This window comes from Micrasema longulum, unplaced genomic scaffold, assembly GCF_059751315.1.
Source record: "Micrasema longulum isolate JH-2025_06_02 unplaced genomic scaffold, ASM5975131v1 h1tg001485l, whole genome shotgun sequence".
Lineage (NCBI taxonomy): Eukaryota > Metazoa > Arthropoda > Insecta > Trichoptera > Brachycentridae > Micrasema > Micrasema longulum.
In genome coordinates this window covers 234341-254103 of record NW_028278670.1, presented here as the reverse complement: position 1 = coordinate 254103, position 19763 = coordinate 234341, and the positions used below count along the sequence as shown (strand labels likewise).

At 37.4% G+C, this 19763-nt stretch overlaps 1 protein-coding gene across 1 annotated transcript; it reads right to left on the bottom strand.

Moving 5' to 3' along the window:
- Positions 1-5: 5 nt before the first annotated feature.
- Positions 6-17932, bottom strand: LOC148275228 (uncharacterized; the record flags this gene model as incomplete). Its single annotated transcript, XM_088235990.1, has 9 exons — positions 17074-17932; positions 15401-16670; positions 11790-11981; positions 11204-11472; positions 8937-9566; positions 7694-7882; positions 6790-6993; positions 5569-5730; positions 6-5113 (listed from the first exon to the last, which is right to left on the bottom strand). Coding segments are annotated over exons 1-9 (8144 nt in total), but the record flags the coding sequence as incomplete, so codon positions are not given.
- Positions 17933-19763: the final 1831 nt, after the last annotated feature.

Sequence of the window (19763 nt, the reverse complement as noted above, 5' to 3'; positions counted from 1 at the left end):
GTTTTTGTGCCAGAACACCTTGCATGGCTGTGGAAACAAATTGTTGAGATGACATAACGGTATTTTGAACAATTGTTTCCAATCCATAATATACTGGTTGAGTGGTCAAATACATACACCCAGAAGAATCTGTGACCATCTCTAGAGTTGGAGTGGATCCCAATATAACTTGATCATTGCAAAACTGCAATCCTTGAGGTAATATTGTTCCCTGTGGTAAGATGGTGGTACCACCCAGGGTATTTCCTTGCGCTTGCAATGCAGATTGGGGAATGAGTGTCTGCGCATTATTCATATTATTATGTGGCACAATGGTACCGCCTTGAGATTGAATGCCATTAGCAGAAACGAGTGTTGGACCTTGACCCTGAGTAAGGCCTTGAATGGTTGTTCCTTGAGGAATAATGGTGGCAGTCCCATTTTGTGTTTGAATTGTTGCTTGAGGCAGGATGGTGGTACCATTTTGTGTTTGAATGGTACCCTGCGGAAGCAGAGTGGCTCCTTGAGTTTGAATAGTTCCCTGCGGAGATATGGTAACCCCCTGAGACTGTAGAGATTGAGGAAGGATTCCAACTCCAGCCTGATTGATAAACAGAGGTATTCCTCCACTGGGAACAGCAACTAACCCTCCAGATTCAGTTTGTTGAATTTGAAATGTTTGGGGCATCTGTGAGATATACTGAGTAGCCGGTTTGTAGTCTCCTTGTGGAGCAATAGTGGCTATGTATTGCATGTTCTGCCCTTGCTGTTGTTGTTGAAGAGCTTCTACGTATGACATTATATTTTGGTTGCCAACTTGTTGAACAATTATGGATGGTTGATTATTCGGCCCATTGTTTTGGAACTGAATTACAGAATTGTTTGCTCCTAGGGGCAAACCCGATGCCAAATTTGTCATTGGTTTAGTATCTATTTTATTTTGCCTCTTTATAGTTGGAGTTTTGCTAACAGCTCTTCCTCTGCCTCTTGTAGCTTGGAATATTGGTTTAGGTTGAACTTGAGGAGTCTTTTTGGGAGATTTTTGTGACACCTGTGGGAGAATCATTTGATTTTTCTGTTGCACATTTGGAGATGTCATTCTGGAGGCACAGGAGGTAGGCATTAATATGGTAGGAGCATTTTGAAAAGATATTCCTGGTCGAACAAATGTATTAATATTATTCCCAATAGTGGACGACATTCCATGTATGGAGTTTATTGGTACAGATATTGTTTGACTGTTTGGGATACTGGAGAAAGTTTGCATAATGGGTCCCTTATTGTGAATGTTTTGTAAAATGTTTTGTTGGGGACCAGATATTGTCAACAGCTGATTGGGGTTAGCAGAAAGAACCGCTTGTAAATTTCCAGAGTTTGGCAATATTTGTGCGAGACCACCATTTGATGATTGTATAGTCTGCAGACCACCATTTGATTTGACACAAATGTTATAATTTCCTTGAGGATGTATGATACCCCCTTTTGCATTAGTGATTAAGTGATTTTTTGATGGACTTATTGGTACGTGCGACACCATTAGCTGAGGTTGGGGTAAAATTCCCTGTGTCATAGAAACTTTAGGAGACTTGATGTTCATAGGTCTCAAAGTATCATGCAAGTGGTTGTTAAAATCTATGGTATTATTTTTAGATGGACTTGGCGGACCAGGAGACTGTGTTTCTACAATAGTGCCATTGATAGTAATTTGTCTAGTGTTCACGGAAGTCCTTCGATTGCTTACAATTCCGGGAGCAGGGCAGGTGAATTGTTCAGAATTTTCAAACACAGCACTTTGCTGATTAATAAATGTTGGTTGAATAAAAGACCCGTTAAAAGCATTCTGAAGGGTTGTTAGAGTTCTAGATTCTGGAGATTTTGGAGTTTCCCCTTCACTTTCACTAGTAGACATCATATCACAGTTGGGGAGGTGTCGGCTAAAGGAATCCTTATTCCTGTAAGTGCAATGACACCGGTCACATCTAACCGTCTGTTCACTCTGACCTATTCTTAGTACATTTTCGTCCAATGGAGATCTCATTACCAATTCATTAATAGAGACCATATTGTTTGAATTTGTAGTGGCAGTAGTCATGGCAATATGAGAGTCATTAGGTCTGAAAAATACAGTGGTATTTTGATCTCTGGGGGGAGAACCACCTTCGCTACTACTACTTGAAACATCATCAGCTCCATCCAATTGAGCAATAGGAGAGAAATCTGTCATTTCCATAGTCGGACTCAAAGGTGGAGAGCTACATTCACTTCGATCTGATCCATAGTCATCGGCACCATCGAGCTGAGAGATTGGACTGCAGTGTATTTTAGTATAAAAATCTATCACTTCGTGTTCTGTAGAATCTGATGATTTATCCAATTTATTAGTTATCATCTCAGGTTTTATAAGTGTACTCAATTTTTCACTTTCCACATTCGAGTTATCTAGTGTGACTTCGGTTAATTCTCCAGTGACATTGCTTGAGGTCTCGTCGATCTGCATTTTATTAACTTTAGGTTGCCAGTGTCGTGATTCTGATGGTAATTCATTTATCTTCACTTTGGGAGATGCTAAACTTACTACAAGATCAGAAGTTCCATCAACAACCATAACTACATTACCGTTAGATTCAGAGCGTGGAATTAAGCCAGGTCTAGGAATTTTGCATCGCTTCAGAGTAGAAGTTAGTTTTCCATCAAATTTGCAACTCCAAGTTAAACTGCAGGATCTTTGATGACTTCGATTCCCGCCAAAACTTTGAAGATTTGCGCCCTGAATAAAAAGTTCTGATTTACTTCTTTTTAATTCTCTTCTCCCTTCACCTTGGCTATTTAAAAGGTCTTCTAGCAAATCTTGGGCCACAGTTTTTCCATCTAACCAATGTTCGGCATTATTATTGGACACATAAATACTCTTTTTCAGTTTTAAATCTTGCCCAGGTATGGACAGATCATCAGATTGTTTAGTTACATCATCAGTACTATTCAAAGATTTGTTATCTTTTGCAATGTCTGATCCGAAATTTACTTCACTCTTTAAATCAATGGCAATTAGATCTTCATAAGACATTAGTTTGGGGAAAATGTCTTGCATTGATATACCGTCTAGCAAATCATGATTGAGATCTTCAAAAATAGCATCCTTAAGTTCAGGAGGCAACAAATCTGCCGTGTTTTGTGGTTCTTCTTCTGGGGTGTCTTCTTGTTGATCTTGCCTGCATACAATATCTAGCATGTGTTCCATAACCTGTTTTACTGCAAAATCTTCTAAAGTAACACTCGCTGTGCCAAATTTAATTGGTGATTTGTCTTTTTTCAACACCATAATAGAATGTCCTTCAGTCTCTAAGGATTTATGCCAAGATCCAATTTCAGCGAGTATTCTCTCTACGGTATTTGGGTTCATGGAGTGGTCTAAAGTGATGTTGACTCCGAAATCATATGCGGGAGAAGGTTCTGCGAGGATCAGTTTAGTGCGGATTGTGTACTTGACAATTTTCCAAGGTTGTTTAGAAGACCAATAAAGCCGGGTACATAAGAAATCGGCTGGAATGAGAACATCCTCAAAATCAGATACGGATGGAATTATTCTTCCGAGACATTTTACTACTAATGAACCCAGTACAAATTGAACTTTTTGCGTTTCGCAAAATTTCTTTTTCTTTCTATCTAATTCTACATACACCGGCCGAGAAAGCTCAAAATCTTCATCTTTTTGCAAAGCCTTATTTTTGATATCTTCAACGTGGAAAGGACAGAACACTCTTTTGTCATCGAGGAAAGCGCAACCATTAGACCTAGCGCAAGCAAAATGAAAAGTTTCGCTGCAGTTCTTGGCACAACACCCAACACTCGCTCCTTTGTTGGAACATTTCGCACACTTGATCAAACGACCCCGTGATATGGCACTCTGGATATTTTGCAGGGATCCATCGATCTCTTCAAAAACTTCGGCAGACCACAGGGCGCAGTTGGCGTGAATCCAGTCTCCCTGGCCACAGTAGAGTAACCTTCCTTCCAGCGAGGGCTCCCCTTCCCCAACCCCCTTACACAGTACACAAGTGCGGGACTCCTGTATGCTGCTATCATCGTACATGTAATCGCAAGTCGATCCATTATCACTTTCCAGCATAGGAACCATCTGGTCTTGAGAAGATTTTGAGAATTTCTCATCATGTTTACTAGCAAATGAATTAACATCCTCTTCTTTTAATGATTCTACATCGTCATTCTCATCTTCGATTTCGAGACTCGGATTTAAACAATTCATTTCACAATCGAACCAAGGAAAGTATTCGGCGAATGCATCTTTGTAGGCATCCTTTATTTCTGGAGAAACAGTCTTTGATATAGCATCTAACATATCTCTGTTGAAATCCTTGACAGATGTATATTCGTTAGAATTTACACGTCTCTTAATGTCTAATAAGGAAGGAGACACGTCTACTTCTGGGGTAGAACACAAACATTTATTATCTTCATCACACTCCATTTTAACAGAATGCATACTATTTTGGTCTAAGGAACGTTTTGTTATCACATCTGAGAGCGATTCTGTCTGTCGACACAAATCAACATCTTCCTCCATTTCACTATCTCGTTCGTCGTCACTAACCCGTACATCTTCGTTGTTATTGCGTATGTCTAATTCTGGTGTTAGGGTCTCCGAAATTTCGGTGTCACGCTTCTTCGTTTCGCAGGATCCGATGGAGAGGCATATTTCGTTATTCCGCAGTAACGATTCCTGCAGTTTGTGGACTACACCCTTGGCTGTTTCGGGAGGCGCCTTGTACCCAGTCCCCTCAATGATGCGGGCATTGTGATCCGAGGGGAAGGTGAGGCGGCGCACGGCAGGCGGCTCGCGGCAACGGCAGATGGCGGGCGGCGGCGCGGCCTTGTGCGGCGTGAGGCGCAGCAGCGCGTACGCGCCGCGCTGGCGGGCGAGCGCCTTGAGCAGGGCCGTGAGGCGCGCGCGCAGGTAGGCCAGCAGCGCGTGGCGCCACACGGCGGGCCCCGCGCGGCATTGCCGGCAGGTGTACTCTACGGAGGGTGGGAGGGCAGACAGGAGCTGGTAGCCCTCCCCGCTGAGTCCCTCGCAGCGGGCGTGCACCCAGCGCGAGCACAAGCCGCATTCCATCATCTGGAAACGAAAGTATCTTACTAACCACTCTAATTAATATTTTTATTTAATTTGCTTTATTATTTTTTTTCTTTGTGTGCCATGTCAGGTTCTCCCGACGTTGGCAATCACTGTAGCGATTTTTTTCTCGACATAATGATATACTGGAGCAGTTTCCCATTGCCTTCTCGAGGGATTTCTGTAGGGGTTACCTTCTATTAGTTGATGGGTCTCGGTTATTTACTATATGCATGAGAAGATATACGAATGTAGAGGAAGCGAGGTTTATATGCAAAGAGAGATTAAAGTGGTGTTCTATCCTCTTCCTACCCCTATGGGAAAATGGCTTGATGGTTTATTTGTTTGTTTTAAATTCCGCTTTTCCTGATCTCAACTACAACCAAAGGTTTATAATACAAACCGCTTAATGTGTCAATTTTTACTGAAATTAATCAAACATGGTTAATGATACTTACTTTGCTGTCAAAATCATTATCCTGATAACAGCCCTGACAAAGGGGACAGTAGTTCCCTTTCTGCCTCAGCCGGAAGCACGGTGAGCAGAATGGTAAACTGCCCAGAAACTTGGTAACCTTGATACTGTCGCAGCTTTTACACTTGAAGCAGGCATTGCAAATCTATAACAACATGAAACGAAATGAGAAAAAGGTAGGAAGTGAGGTTGGCAATAATATTAATCATGATCAGGATGCGCAAAAGTAACATGTAAAATTATGTATAAAATTAGCTAGGAACCCCGGCAAAAATATTTTAGACGAAGAAAAAAAATTCAATAATTTAACATAAAGTCAAGGCATATTGTAAAATGTTTCCCTCGGCACGGGACACCCCAGTGAGGGAACATTATTCTGTACAAAAAAATAATAATACAAAATTGTAAAAGTATAAATAGATAAATATGTGTTAAACTTAATGTTAAGGCAGATGTGTTTGATCATTTGTAAATTATATAAATAATATATGTAATGTTATTATTAAAGCCTAGGTTTAGTTTTAGCAGTTCACAATGGAGTCCTCGTCCCGACTCTGAGGTATGGAAGCAAAGTATGGACTTGTAAAAACAGGGATAAAAGTAGGCTGAATGCTGTCAAAATGCGATCTCTCAGGCGAATGTGTGGTAAAACTATGTACGATAGATGCACAAATGTTAAGATCCGTACATTATGTAAGGCTGACTACTACTACTACCATCAGGCCATTTCTCCATAGGGGTAGGCAGAAAGAATGGACCGCCACACACGTCTATCCTGGCATACATTCCTAGCTTCTTCCACATTCATACATCTTGTCATACACGCCCTTCGGTTCTGTCTGCTTTTGACATGACCAGACTTAAGATTTTGGTTTATCTGATCATGCCACGTCTTCCTTGGTCGTCCTCATCATTATCGACAAAATTAGGAAAGGACCTCTGCGTTGGTTTGGACATGTACACACTATGTCAAAAATGTACGAGATACTGACATTTATGTGCCAAAACCTTTGCAGTTGGCAAAAATATTTTAGTTTTTCTATCTATCGCCATATCTAACTCATTTCAGACCAATGGTGGAGATTGTTGTCATTGTTTCAACGAGCTTCATAAGTGCACTATTTCTTAATTAAAAATATTTTATTCGATGCACTACTTTGGCATTTTTTACTAATTTTTCAATCCTTCAAAGTGGGGATGTTACCTGCGGCCAGTCAGCCCTGGCGGGGCGCGCGGCCGCGAGGCACGGCGCGTGGTAGCGGCGTCGGCACGCCGGGCAGCTGGCGGCGCCCCCGCGCTCCCCGCACGCGGCGCACCCCTCGCAACGCGCGCACAGCCAGCCGGGGGCGCCGCCGCCCTCTGCGCAGAAGCGATGGTACGGCTCACAGCATGCCGCGCAATGGATGACCTGACACGAAACATTTTTTATGAAAATAAAAACACATTGTTTCTAACCATTTAATATTTATTTCATTCTTCATTATTCCCCTTTCCGCACCCAGCGGTGCATAGCACACTACTTTGGTCAACTTAATGCACCGTATTTTGATAATCTGTCACATGAAGGTAAGGTGATCAGTCTGACGCTTCAGGCCCCAGTCCAGGAACATGAGACATGGGCCTCGAGAATAGTAGGCGAGTGTGTCAACCACTATACAAGGCGGACTTATCTTCGATTTCCTTGTTCGGGATTTTTCCCTGGAACACCCATCGAGTCAAAAATTCTCGACCGGGGTTCTGGTTGTATTTCACACACAGAACTGTAGTTTTCATCCGCCTGGACGCAGACAAAGGCGATGTATACTCTATAAAAACTGAATCTTGTCTACACTGGATAGAGATCCTGGCAAATGTCATCCCTAGGAGCCGAAACAGCTCGGAAGAATCTCACGTGCGGTGGCTTGACTTTGCAAGGAACTCAGTAATAAGAAAGTGGAAGCTGAAATATCCCGTAGCAACTGTCATCGAGCAAAGATAATTCAGTATATTAGATCACATAGTGCAAATAATGCCTTTATTAAGAGAGCCACAACTACCACTGAAGCATCAGATTAAATAACACTTAATATTAATTGCACAAACAGAACTTAATATTTGAGTTATTTTACCTTTTCTTTCCCCTGACTACCGCACAAGAAGCAAATACTGCTGACACTAAATGGAGTTGAGCCGATCAAACCCCAGCCGGTGTTGCAAACTTCATCTGGGTCATACGATTCCCAAAAGTCAAGACAAAGTGTCTCCACTTGTCTCTGTTGATTGTACTTGTGTTGCAGAAGCTTTGATGATACTCGCATCTGTAAAAATTTGGTTGAATTATTAGTGTTTTTCCTATAATTTGTTTTTAAATGATAAGTGTAAATTTATTATCTCTTTGAAGAAATAAATCTCCCATTTTGTTTTTTCGTACACAATAAAGAATATTCAACTGGAGAAAGTTAGAAATTCGAGATCTGGGTGTCATATCTGACGAGAGACTTGACTTTAAAAACCAAAAAACTTTGGGTTTCATTCTTAGATGTACAGGATTTTGAATCAGTAATGAGACTCTTATAATATACATACATACATACATATCGTCAACAACGTCACAACAGCTCATTTTATTATTTTACAGGTGAGAAGTTTTTTTTCGAATTTATTGCCTTATACTGGATTACTATTTGCAGTAGATTTTAAAGCTTTATAAAATTAACTGTTTTTTGTTTTTGCTATAGTTTCACATAAAAAGCTTATTCTGAATTATTAAAAAAATGTTATAAAAGACGTAACAAAAAAAAAGTGAATTGTGACTGTTGCACCGAAAGTGCGATATATCTCGGATACAAGTCAGTTAGAGTACAATTATGCTATAAAGTCCCATTTTTGTGAAATCCCCATAAAAAATTTTGAAAGAGCCAATGAAAATTTTTTAGATTTATAAACTTCAAATTACATATTCCTATAGAACAAATCAACTATACATCTTAATTAAATTAGTTGAATTTATGAAAAGTAAGAACTTTTTAACAGATTTAACATTTTTATATAAAAACAGTAATCATGTACAGTGGCAGTTTTGCTTTTAACCCCCTCATATACTGACTAGAGAATTTATGTTCTTCTTATATTGACATTTTTAACTAGTTTATGTGAATTAAATCATCTCTAAATAATTTACGATGCGCTATATTAACGATTTACAAAAGGATTTTTTTTTTCTTGTGGTATATTAGTGTTTTTATCCTTTATTCTGTTATATATTATATTGCAAAAGGAACTTGTGCCGTATAATAAATAAATTACAAAAGTCTATATATAGTCATATTCACTGTGTGTTAATATAATCGGTGATAAAAATAGTATACGTACATTAGAAAGATTTCCAAGTGGATATTTTGGTTTTCGTTGAATAACTTCTAATGTTTGATCTGCATCACTCGATTTGACGTCAATATCATCCTTTGTATTATCAACTTTAACTGCGCATAGGTCATTTTCCTTATTAGTTTCTGCAGAAAGGGTCGAGTCAAAACTGTCAGTAGATTCTTCGTCTTTGTGCATAATTTTCTGATGAACCTTTTCACAGATTTTGCCTTCGACTGCAGTACCATCCATGGAGCTGTCAATTGGATCACAATCCAAACAAAGTTCAGATACTTTTGGTTCCTCATCTTTAGTGTCCATTTTGTCTTTCTCCGATGAAGAGTTATCATCCGATATATCAGAGAGGTGTTTATCCTCACTGAGTGGGAAAGTGGCGATGGGTTGACCGAGAACAATAGAAGCACTTCTGCATACATGCTTTACCCGAGGCCCCTTGAGTTCCATTTTCTGTCTTTTGGTAGAATCCGGCTGCTGTTCAGAACTGACTTTATCTTTCTTTCGAACTTTAATTCGAGTATGCCGACGTTTTCTACTTTCACTTGAGATATTCTCCGTTTCCGTTTCATCTTTGGTTTTTTGTTTTTCGCCCTTCGGATTCTCATCCATTTTAACAGCCTGTAAAATGATAAAAATATTTTTATTTTATTTTTATTTATTTCTTAAGTCAGCTTATAATACAATCAGTAAATAAACTAATATTTACACTTACTTTAATCTTACAGCAAACATAACATTTCTTTTTGAATTCATTCAAACGCTTTTCATTCTTAATTTGTTTTAATGGCAGCTTTATTTTATCCTTATTTTTAGTAACATGCTTATGAAAATTTAAAACTATCTTATTAATGAAGTATTTGAGCATTCGACTGTTAAATTTTTTAAATATAAAAACAAGCATATTATATTTCAATCTTCATTTTATTGGTAACCAATTGAGTTCTTTTCGTGGTTAATGAATCTAAAATATTACTAGACAAACATAGTTATCACTTTTCTCCTTACTCTAATAGTGCAAAGAGTACATTATCACACTAATATTGCAGCATTTCTGCTAAATAGCATAAATAATATCTTAGACTAGAACAGGTCATTTTTTAGTTGCCTTTCCCTTTTTCCAGCTTTACGATTATTTTAACTCTTTCACCGCTAAGCATAGAGTACGTTTGCCATCACCCATATGAGGTGGCATGTTTTCAATTGCCAAAAATCACTGATGAGATTTACAAATCGTCTAGTTATAAGAGACACAGGCAATTATCCATTTAATTTATCATTTCGTTATCTCCCCAAATGCTTGAATAAGTGTTTATGTGTACACTAAGAAATTACATCATTAAGCATTAATATAAAAGTGTTCCAACCGATTTGTGGACAAAGCGCTAGCATTATGCTATAGGTAGTCACTTGTGTTTATGAATGTGTTGATGGAACACTGCGCTGAGACACTTAAGCACAATTATTAGTGTTCACATTCTCAAATTAAGTTTTCAATGCATCTGTCAGATTTTTTTGTGGTACATATGGAAACAACAATATTTAGAATATCGTATTCAACTTTTCTCAGTTACTTTAAAATTTGTCTCTCTCAAATCTGTTCATCGCTTTTACATCGGTTTGACATATTATTGAGATATTATAATTATTATTCTTAAAATTATGTAAATTTAAAAAATAAAAATACAAAACATCAACTAAGCAAAATGAACTTTTTAATGTAATTAATATAGTAGTTATTATTTAAAGTCATTTTTATTATGAATAAAAATTTTATGTCTTATCAGTACAAAAATAACAGAAGGTACCCAATAACACGATCAACGCACTGTTCCATAGAGATAAGGTTATACAACACTCAAGATATGGCACAAGGTCACTGCCGAGCGGGAATTTAAAAACTGTTTGGTATTTTTTTCCGCCGCTCTGATTAAAATCTTTTATAATATAAACAAATATAATACCAGGAATTATTCAGAGATGTCACTCATCAACAAATGTTCAGGAAATATTTTGATACAAACTTTTTGGCCATCTATCGTGCACTATCAAAGTATCAGCCTGTAAAGTCGAAAATGTCTAAAGACAGTTGTCACGTACGGGGCTTGATTTTTCAGACCGTCTTAAGATAGTTCCAGCTGGGATTGGGTTAATACATATTCATATTTTCTAATTTTACTACGCACTTTTTTGTTGTAAATACTTTTCATAATATAATTGCCAGCTGTTGTTTTCTCTAAATAAAATAATGCAACTACCTTTTGTTCATCCTCCTGTACCTTCTTTACCGCCTTCTTGGCACTCGCAAGATTGTCAGGTTCAATTTCAGCAAGCGAGGGGATTTGGGGCACCGGTCCGGGCCTCATGAAGGCGGGCAGCATGCATTGCAGCGAGTTGAGGAGGGGCGTGGGGACTTGGAAGGCCTTCAGGCACATCTTCAGCCAACAGGCATGGCAGCGAGCCTTGTACGCGCACCGCAGAAGTTTCCAGTGCTGGGATCGCAAGATAGGGGGCACTCTGCAGTTACCTGGAATTAAATTCAGCATTCTTTGCAAAATGGGCTGGGATTTAAAGACATAATATGCTAAAGGATGCTATTTATCTTTTAGACTCATATTTATTTTGATTTATTTTTTAATATCATGAATCACAAAAGCTGCATCCTCGTGACGCCACTGGTCAAAACTGAGGATGTTAAAGCATTCGCCCCTACCTAATAACCCGATACTTTAAGGGATCTGGGCTCGGAGGGGGAGATTTAGTAATAGATTTACGCAGGTGACATCAGGAGCTTATATAGCATTGACTCCCATTTTTCGGAGTAAGAATATTAAGAATACATACCTTCTCCCTTGAGACATTTCAGGGGTGGAAGAGGAGAGTTTTGTGCCAAGTTTTGCCTCTTCACCATCTTGGAAATGAACTTTCTGCATGACTCACAGGAATATATACCAAACTTCTTGGCCTGCTTTACGAACCGGTAGAAACGGACTGCGCCACACACTCCGCAAGTTACAGTGCCGGGGATATTGGAAGCTAAAATTACATTACATTAATTAGGATCATACTGCATGGTATTGGAAGATTTTTTTTCAGTAGGTAAAAATTGCCTACAATCAGTTCTAAATATTAATTTATTTATACTATAAACAGTTAATATGTAAAGGAAAAAAAATTGTGTCAATGGATCTGCACTGATATTGAGTCAGGGTATTTATAAACATTCTTTTTTATTTATTCATTTCAATGAAAAAAAAAACATTTTTATTGGGTTGGGTGAATTTCAGCTCTTTAGGTAAAAACCAATGTTGAGTGAAAATGTTTTACATAAGAAAAAATAATGAAATATGAGATTAAATTTGTTCATTACATAGTATATGTATTTGAGATTATAATACCAAAAATTATAATAGTAAAAATATACATACATATATTAAACAAACAAAATACAACCTTGTTTCGCACTTTAATATTAGTTTTTTTTTTAATTTGTAAAGGCTTTTACATTTTTATTATTTATTTATTAATTAAAGGACTTAATCCATTGGAAAAAATTATTCGAATACAGTCAATATTCAGAATTGAATACAGATGTCATTACCAAAATAGCGGTTTGCTTATCATTTATAGTGGATATGATATAGACTTAAAAGTTCCTTGAAGAATTGGAAACTTTAAAAACAGTCCAAATAACAATAGGTGACTGGGGTCAATGCGATAAGACAAATAATGTACATGCATCTTAAGGGCAAAGTGTATTGAAGTGTTGTATGTTTTTTAATGAAAAAAAGAGTAACCAGAAAAATCACAATCTGAGAGGTCTCAAAGGTACAGGCAGTGCCTACCCTACAAGCCCTACAAGATTATCATAAAAAATATCATAGCATGAATGATTGGCCTCGAGAGGGGAGACTACACTTACGGAGAAATGCAGTCAATGTTAAAAATCTCGAGTCTATAAAAACATAGAAATAACATTAACTCCATATTTATGTTTAATTTACCAAATGTCTCGATTGATGTACCATTGTTACTGGAACAGGTGGCATTCAATGTTTCGATCCACCGGTTGCGAAACAATGATGTGTTGTTCCTTGATCAGCACAGCGCAAACTACGGCTTGCATGTACCAATGTCCCGATTGTGTCGCATTGTGAACTCGAGACAAGATCTGGACTTTTTTGGCGTAAGTCTTTCTAGATTTAAGCAATCACTAAGATAGACCAGATATTGTCTCGAGGTAGTTATTATTGTTTATTTTTTTGTCCTAGCTTTAATTTTCTTTACATATATTTTATTTCAAGGAAATGTGTTTGGCATTGTTGAATGGACTGAATAAGTCCGAAAATAAATAAAAAATATCTAAAACTAACTACAAAGTATGCAAGAAATTATTTGATGTATTAGTTATTTCAAAAGAAAAGTTTACATAAAAATTCATTGTGAAATTGAATACTGAAATACAATACAAATCTACAGTATCTGATAGCTACTTGAAAAAAAAATTAAGCTCTGTTTTTACTCTCCAGTAAACCTCGCAAAATGCAGTTTTGATAGTATACGTAAGGACTTTCAAAATATAACAAAGAGTTCAACTGGCTATCTGTTTTTTATTAATTTTCTTTTCATGTGCTATGGGAAATATTTTTGAACAAAATTTAATTTAAGAGTCCTCACTGAGGAGACTTCTTCTAGGAAGACTGTACCGTGTTCAAAATTTTATTTTTTTACTTCTATCCTAATTTTCTTCAGCTAGATTTTGAATTCTCTTTTAAAATATTGTTTGTTGTTAGTTGAATTAACTTTATGGGGAAGCATATTAAACAATTTGGCAGAAAAGTAATCCTCGCACCTTTAACCAAACAAACAAACCATCACGCCGTTTCCACGTAAGGGTAGGCAGAGAGGTTAGAACGCCACAACACTCTATCTTTGCATACAGATCTCGCTTCCTCTACATTCATACATCTTCTCATGCACGCGCGCCGATTATTCCGACTTTTGACATGTCCATCTTTAAGTATTTGTTGGATTTGGTCATGCCATGTCTTTCTCGGTCTTCCTCTATTTCTGCATCCATCAACATTCGCATTGTAAATATTCTTAGCCGTTCTCTCGCTGTCCATTCGTTCTACATGTCCAAACCAGCGCAGAGCTCCTTTCTTGATTTTGTCGATAATGCTTGTCTCAGCCTTACATAATGTACGGATCTCAACATTTGTGCATCTATCGTACATAGTTTTAACACACATTCGCCTGAGAGATCGCATTTCGACAGCATTCAGCCTACTTTCATCCCTGTTTTTCCAAGTCCATACTTCGCTCCCATACATCAGGGATGGGACCAGGACCCCGTTGTGAACTGCCAATTTTGCCTCTTGTGACAAGCATTTATTTGCCAAGGTCGATTTAAGTGCAATGTTCACTCTGTTCCCGGCACTCACCCTCCTTTCAATATCTTTCTCAGTCATTCCATCCCTAGTGAACATACTTCCCAGATACACAAATTCCTCTACTTGTTTTAGTATAACTCCATTCACAGTGATTTCACATTTAGTCATATTTTCATTTCTTTCAAAAACCATCACATTCGATTTATCGACATTCATCAGCAAATCGCTTCTCTTGCATACATCGTAGACCTTTGTTACCAAGAATTGCAGTTCCTCTTTGTTATTAGCAAGGAGTACAACATCGTCTTAACCAAATATATTTGTATACATATCAAACCACAATCGCCAAAACTTCATAACCGACAAAAACAATATTCTATGGGAGAACACATTTTCCTCTCAATTAACACGGAATACACCCTGTTTTGACTATTTATTTGCTTGATATCAATAAAATAAATATTCGAAACAAAACTTGGTTTTCTAAGTATATTTCTTAATAATTGAGAAAATATATTCTTCAAAAATTATTGCTCCTGTCGGTTACGATGTTTTGGCGATCATGGCTTGAAATATTGTTTCCCTTGTATATATCTTGATTATCTAACCTAAACAGTTTGGAGTGAGAGCACAAAATATAACACTTATTCAGATATTTGATGTGGCTTAGGTGATGTTAACATAGACTACAAGCCAGCAGCATAGTGATTCATAACACTGAACTTGCGAGGTGTGAAGGAAATTGTCTGGTAAGATTTAAAAAGTGTATGTTATGATTACCTTAGTTAAAAACTCTGTGCATGCGAATGGTGTAAATGTAAAACATTAATACAGGAAAGCAATACCTAGGTCCTACCCTGTGATGGTCCACGTATTATTTGGACAAATCCAAATTCAACATTATCTTGCTTTTTATGCAACAGAATATCGCAGCTGTAAAAGGTTTTAATTTTTGACTATAAAATAATCAAACAATCCATTGGTATACTGGGATGTTAATGCCCTAAGATTACAGTATGAAATGGTACGATTGCATCGGTACGTAAATATAAATAAACTTACATGTATTAGTACTATTGTTATTCCCAAAGGCCGAAAAGGGACCGTCTGAGCCGTTATTGGATGAAGAAGTATTAAGTTGCAGTCGAGCTTCGCGAAGTATCACTTTACCACTGAGAAGTTGAGACGGAGTTTGCCCTTTCTCCTGTGCGCACAACTTCGGTCCTTCTCCTTCGCTCTCCTCCTCACTGTCCTCACTATCCAAGCTGCCGTCTGACTCGGAAGACTCGGAGCTGCTGCTACTCTGGTCCGAGGTACACGGCGTTTCCGAAATATTCCGAGTGAACTGCGCCAATCTCCGAGAACTGCCATCCTTTTCTTTAGACACTTTGTGGTTCTCCAGAGTTATTTCCTTGGCCCCTTCGCCGTCTATTCCGGCACGCTTATCTACACTCTGACCGACGGCCTTGAGGCCGCTGCTCAAAGTGTCCTGAAATGCGATCCCTTTCACTAACACCGATCCGAACAAGCCCAGAGTTTTGTCCAAATAGGAGGACTTGAGCTGAGACAGGCTCCCGGGAAGGCGAGTGGAGTCCGAGCTGTCATTACTGTTCGCCGAACTGTCGCACGTCTCGTAAGCCTCGTCGTAGCACGGACTGGTTTTTTCACTTTGCGCACTGAGTATTAATTTGGGCTTCTTGAGAACTTTTCCCGATACTTGAGACGCGAGGTTCGGAGAAGTGGAGCCATCGTCAGTATCGATGAAGCGCTTGTTGGGCTTGATGACGCGCGCCGAGTGCGCACTATGGCTCGGCAGCACGAACCTACGGCTCGCCTGCCCGTCGGGCTCGGGAGGGGGGGACACGCCGCCCCCGTGGGAGAACTTCAGGGAGGGCTTCTTGGCCGGAGGACTCCTGTTATGCCTCGACCTCAGATTAACAATGTCTATGCACGATTTGGAACCGAGATCTGTTAACTTGGCGGGTTTCACTATGCTACTGAAAGAACTATGTTCGGCCGTCTTGAAGGCTGATTTCTTCTTTATGATGGAAACTAAAGGTTGATGTGATTTTAATGGCACTTTCTTTACGGAATTCAGAGTATCATCGCAACTCTCCACACTTCCGAATGTGACGGTTTTCTTTGGAGTAGGAATGACCTTCTCGACGTCATTCTTGACAACCTGCATTTTCTGTTGTGATCGTGTCTTTACCGCGCTGGATGACTCAATATCGAGGGCGATATCGGGTTTTATAATTAAATCGTCTTCTTGATCGTCCCCGACGGCCGATATTGACGCTTCTGTCTCCGCTTCATTCTGCCTCTCGACCTCCTGAAAAAATGTAAAAACAAGAAAATTTACAAAAGGCGTTCGATTATTCTGACACCTCGTTTTAAATTATCTATAAATCGCGTTATAGCGCGAAATTTTAGATAAAAAATCTTATTTGAGCAATATATCTCTGAGAGATGCTTTGTCCTTTGTTGACAAAAAGCGCAACAAACGTCAAACAGTCACTTTCAAGGATAAATGATTCGAGTATTCTCCGATGGTTTCCATTCAACATGCAAATTGCTTTTATAAAATTAATCGATAATATCAAATTTCATAACATTAAGCACAATAGCGGCCGAAATAAACAAATATACACGTAAATCGAAAACCGTTGCAAGTGAAGCCAGCAGCGAGTCACCGATTCGCCAACAAATGTTTCGCTAAAACATGTAACACTCACATTGCTGTTGCCGGTAACCGATGTAAACTCATTTTCGTCAACAACTGTGTCCAATAAAACATTAATTCGTTTCCTATTCTGAAACTTTTGAGGTTTGCCAGGGAATCTTGACCTTCCCATCTTATTTTGTGACGATCGGCCCGCGACTCTGTCGTGTTTCCATTGAAAGTAGTGAAACTTGCACGCATGCTCCCGAGCGCGCGCGGACTCGAGACGCGGTTCGCCTGTCGTTTACGCAATGTGTACAAATAATTGCGACGTAATTGAAACTGAGAATACTTATTTTCATATTGAGAATTTCCGATTGATTATTCACTTCAAACTTTTATGAAATTGTTTATTATTTTTAGTATGTGACGTTGTATCCGCGATATTTACGATATAATATTTATATGGAATAAATACATATATGCCAATTTATATTTATTTAATATTCGGACGGAATAACTTATACGAGATTTAATTAATGACGAATTAAAATAACGTATTGGAATAATCTTTACAGACGTTTGCTTAAAACACACAAGGCCACGGTGTGAACGACACCTGGCCGGTAAGCGGGCCTCAGACGATTACCCACCAATCAAAATATACTATAAATATGCTCAACCAATAATAATTGTGCGGCAAAACAATAGTGATCACATTTTATTGATGCGACGTAAAACTACATTTCGCGGCTAATTTAAAAAGTGTAATTATTATTTCAATGTTTCAGCGATAAAAAATATTTTGTATCTATTGTTTAAAACATTATACTAGAAGTTATAAAGGTTTATTATTAAAAACTACTTAGTATAGTGGATAACATATTATAATCGCAAGTGGTTGGCTTTTTACAAATAATCATAACTGAATAAAAATAGTGAAGTATAATATATACCATTCTTTTATTATAATTTTGTTCGATGATAATAATGTTTTATGTTTTATTCTTTATTCTGGGAATATTAATTATTACATCACGTTATGTTGTAAATAAGTTTGTAATTTCATTGTATGTCTTCTAGGTACCCTTAAAATGTATTTAGGAAATATAATATACCTGAGTAAACCTACCTACTAGGTATATTAACCCCAAAATTACGCTCCCTCGATCATGCGTAAAGGCGAATGGGAGGGGATGCGAATGGGGGAGAGAGCGTGGATTTAGGTAGGTATACGACCCTTACATGACAATGTTTAGAAAATATATTAGTACATCAATGGATACTTATATTTACAACTTTCATAAGTTCAATAAATATCGTTTACGTATTGATACATGTTCTATATGCGTGACTTACAAATTATTTACAGATTTACTCACAGGATTATAGTGAATGGAAATCACTCACAAAATTGTTTCCATTACTAGTTGTTGGCATTTTGATTATTACTTGTGTTTTTATTACAATTATGCTTTATTCAACACTATAAACATAACACATATTATGAAGTTTTGAAAACGGCACATTCTTAAATCTTGTAAATATGAACTAAACTTGCAAAGTAAAATAGTATAACGCATAGATACGATGTAAATACATAAGAATGCACCATACTCGCGTGTAACACCGGAGATGACTATATTTTTTTTGTTTTTCTGACTTCACGGCTGCATATCTTCACATTTTTTATAACATTTAACAAGTTCAAAAGAGTCTAGATCAATACAAGTAAAAGTTGTGTGGGTTTACACTCAAGTTTGATAAGTTTTTTTTAGATTTACGACAACTGCTCACTTTGCGTGTTTCGCGCGCTACGGTAGCTTGTTTATACGTCAGTACACAGTATATTGATCGACGCTTATCTTACAAGATGAAGGGAAGGCGGCTACCCTTCAATAAATTTGCATCCCTTATACAAAATAATTCTTGTGAAAATTGCACAAAATAACATATTAGATTCAAGATAATATTTATTGTTTCATTTTTAGTTATGTTTAATACCTACTATAAGCTTCATTTATGTTTTCTGTAAGGGTGAAATGAATCATAAAAGGTACCTATATAAAAAATCAATTTGAGTTGTTGACATTTTTCAACAGGGGCGCCTTAAACCGGGTTTCGTTATGAATCAGTTACTTCAATACAATCATGGCTGAACCCTTTAATGTAGTAGGTATATAGAAAAAAACATTAAATGTAAGAATATTAATTAAAGATAAGTACATGAGTACTATAAAACATATATGCCTACATCCATTTTTGCTTTAAAATATTTTTTAAATGTGAAATCAATAATGAAAATTATTATTATTAATAACTTTTGTGGGTACCTTCATAATAACATGGCGCATTATTTGTAATATAGTAAAACTCAAATTATCCGGATTAATGAGTGGCAGATTTGACTGCTTTTTGACTGATTTTTTGATTTCCGGATAACGATTAGGATATTTGTAAATCCGGATAAACGGAGTTCTACTGTATTATAATACCTCAAGTTAAGCGCTTTACTTAAAAATGTACTCTTTGTGATGCGTTAAAAAGTAAATATAAAATATACAAAAAATATCGAATAAACGTTTAAATAAATAGTAGCCTAGAGTTTTTTTTATTTTTTAATACATAATATATGATATATACGGGTGTCCTAGAAATTAACGTCAACCCGGAAACGGAAATAGGTTGCATTACTAATATTTTATCTAATGAAACAGAATTGGCATGAAATTAGGTTTCATTAAAAAAATATATTTTTTTTCC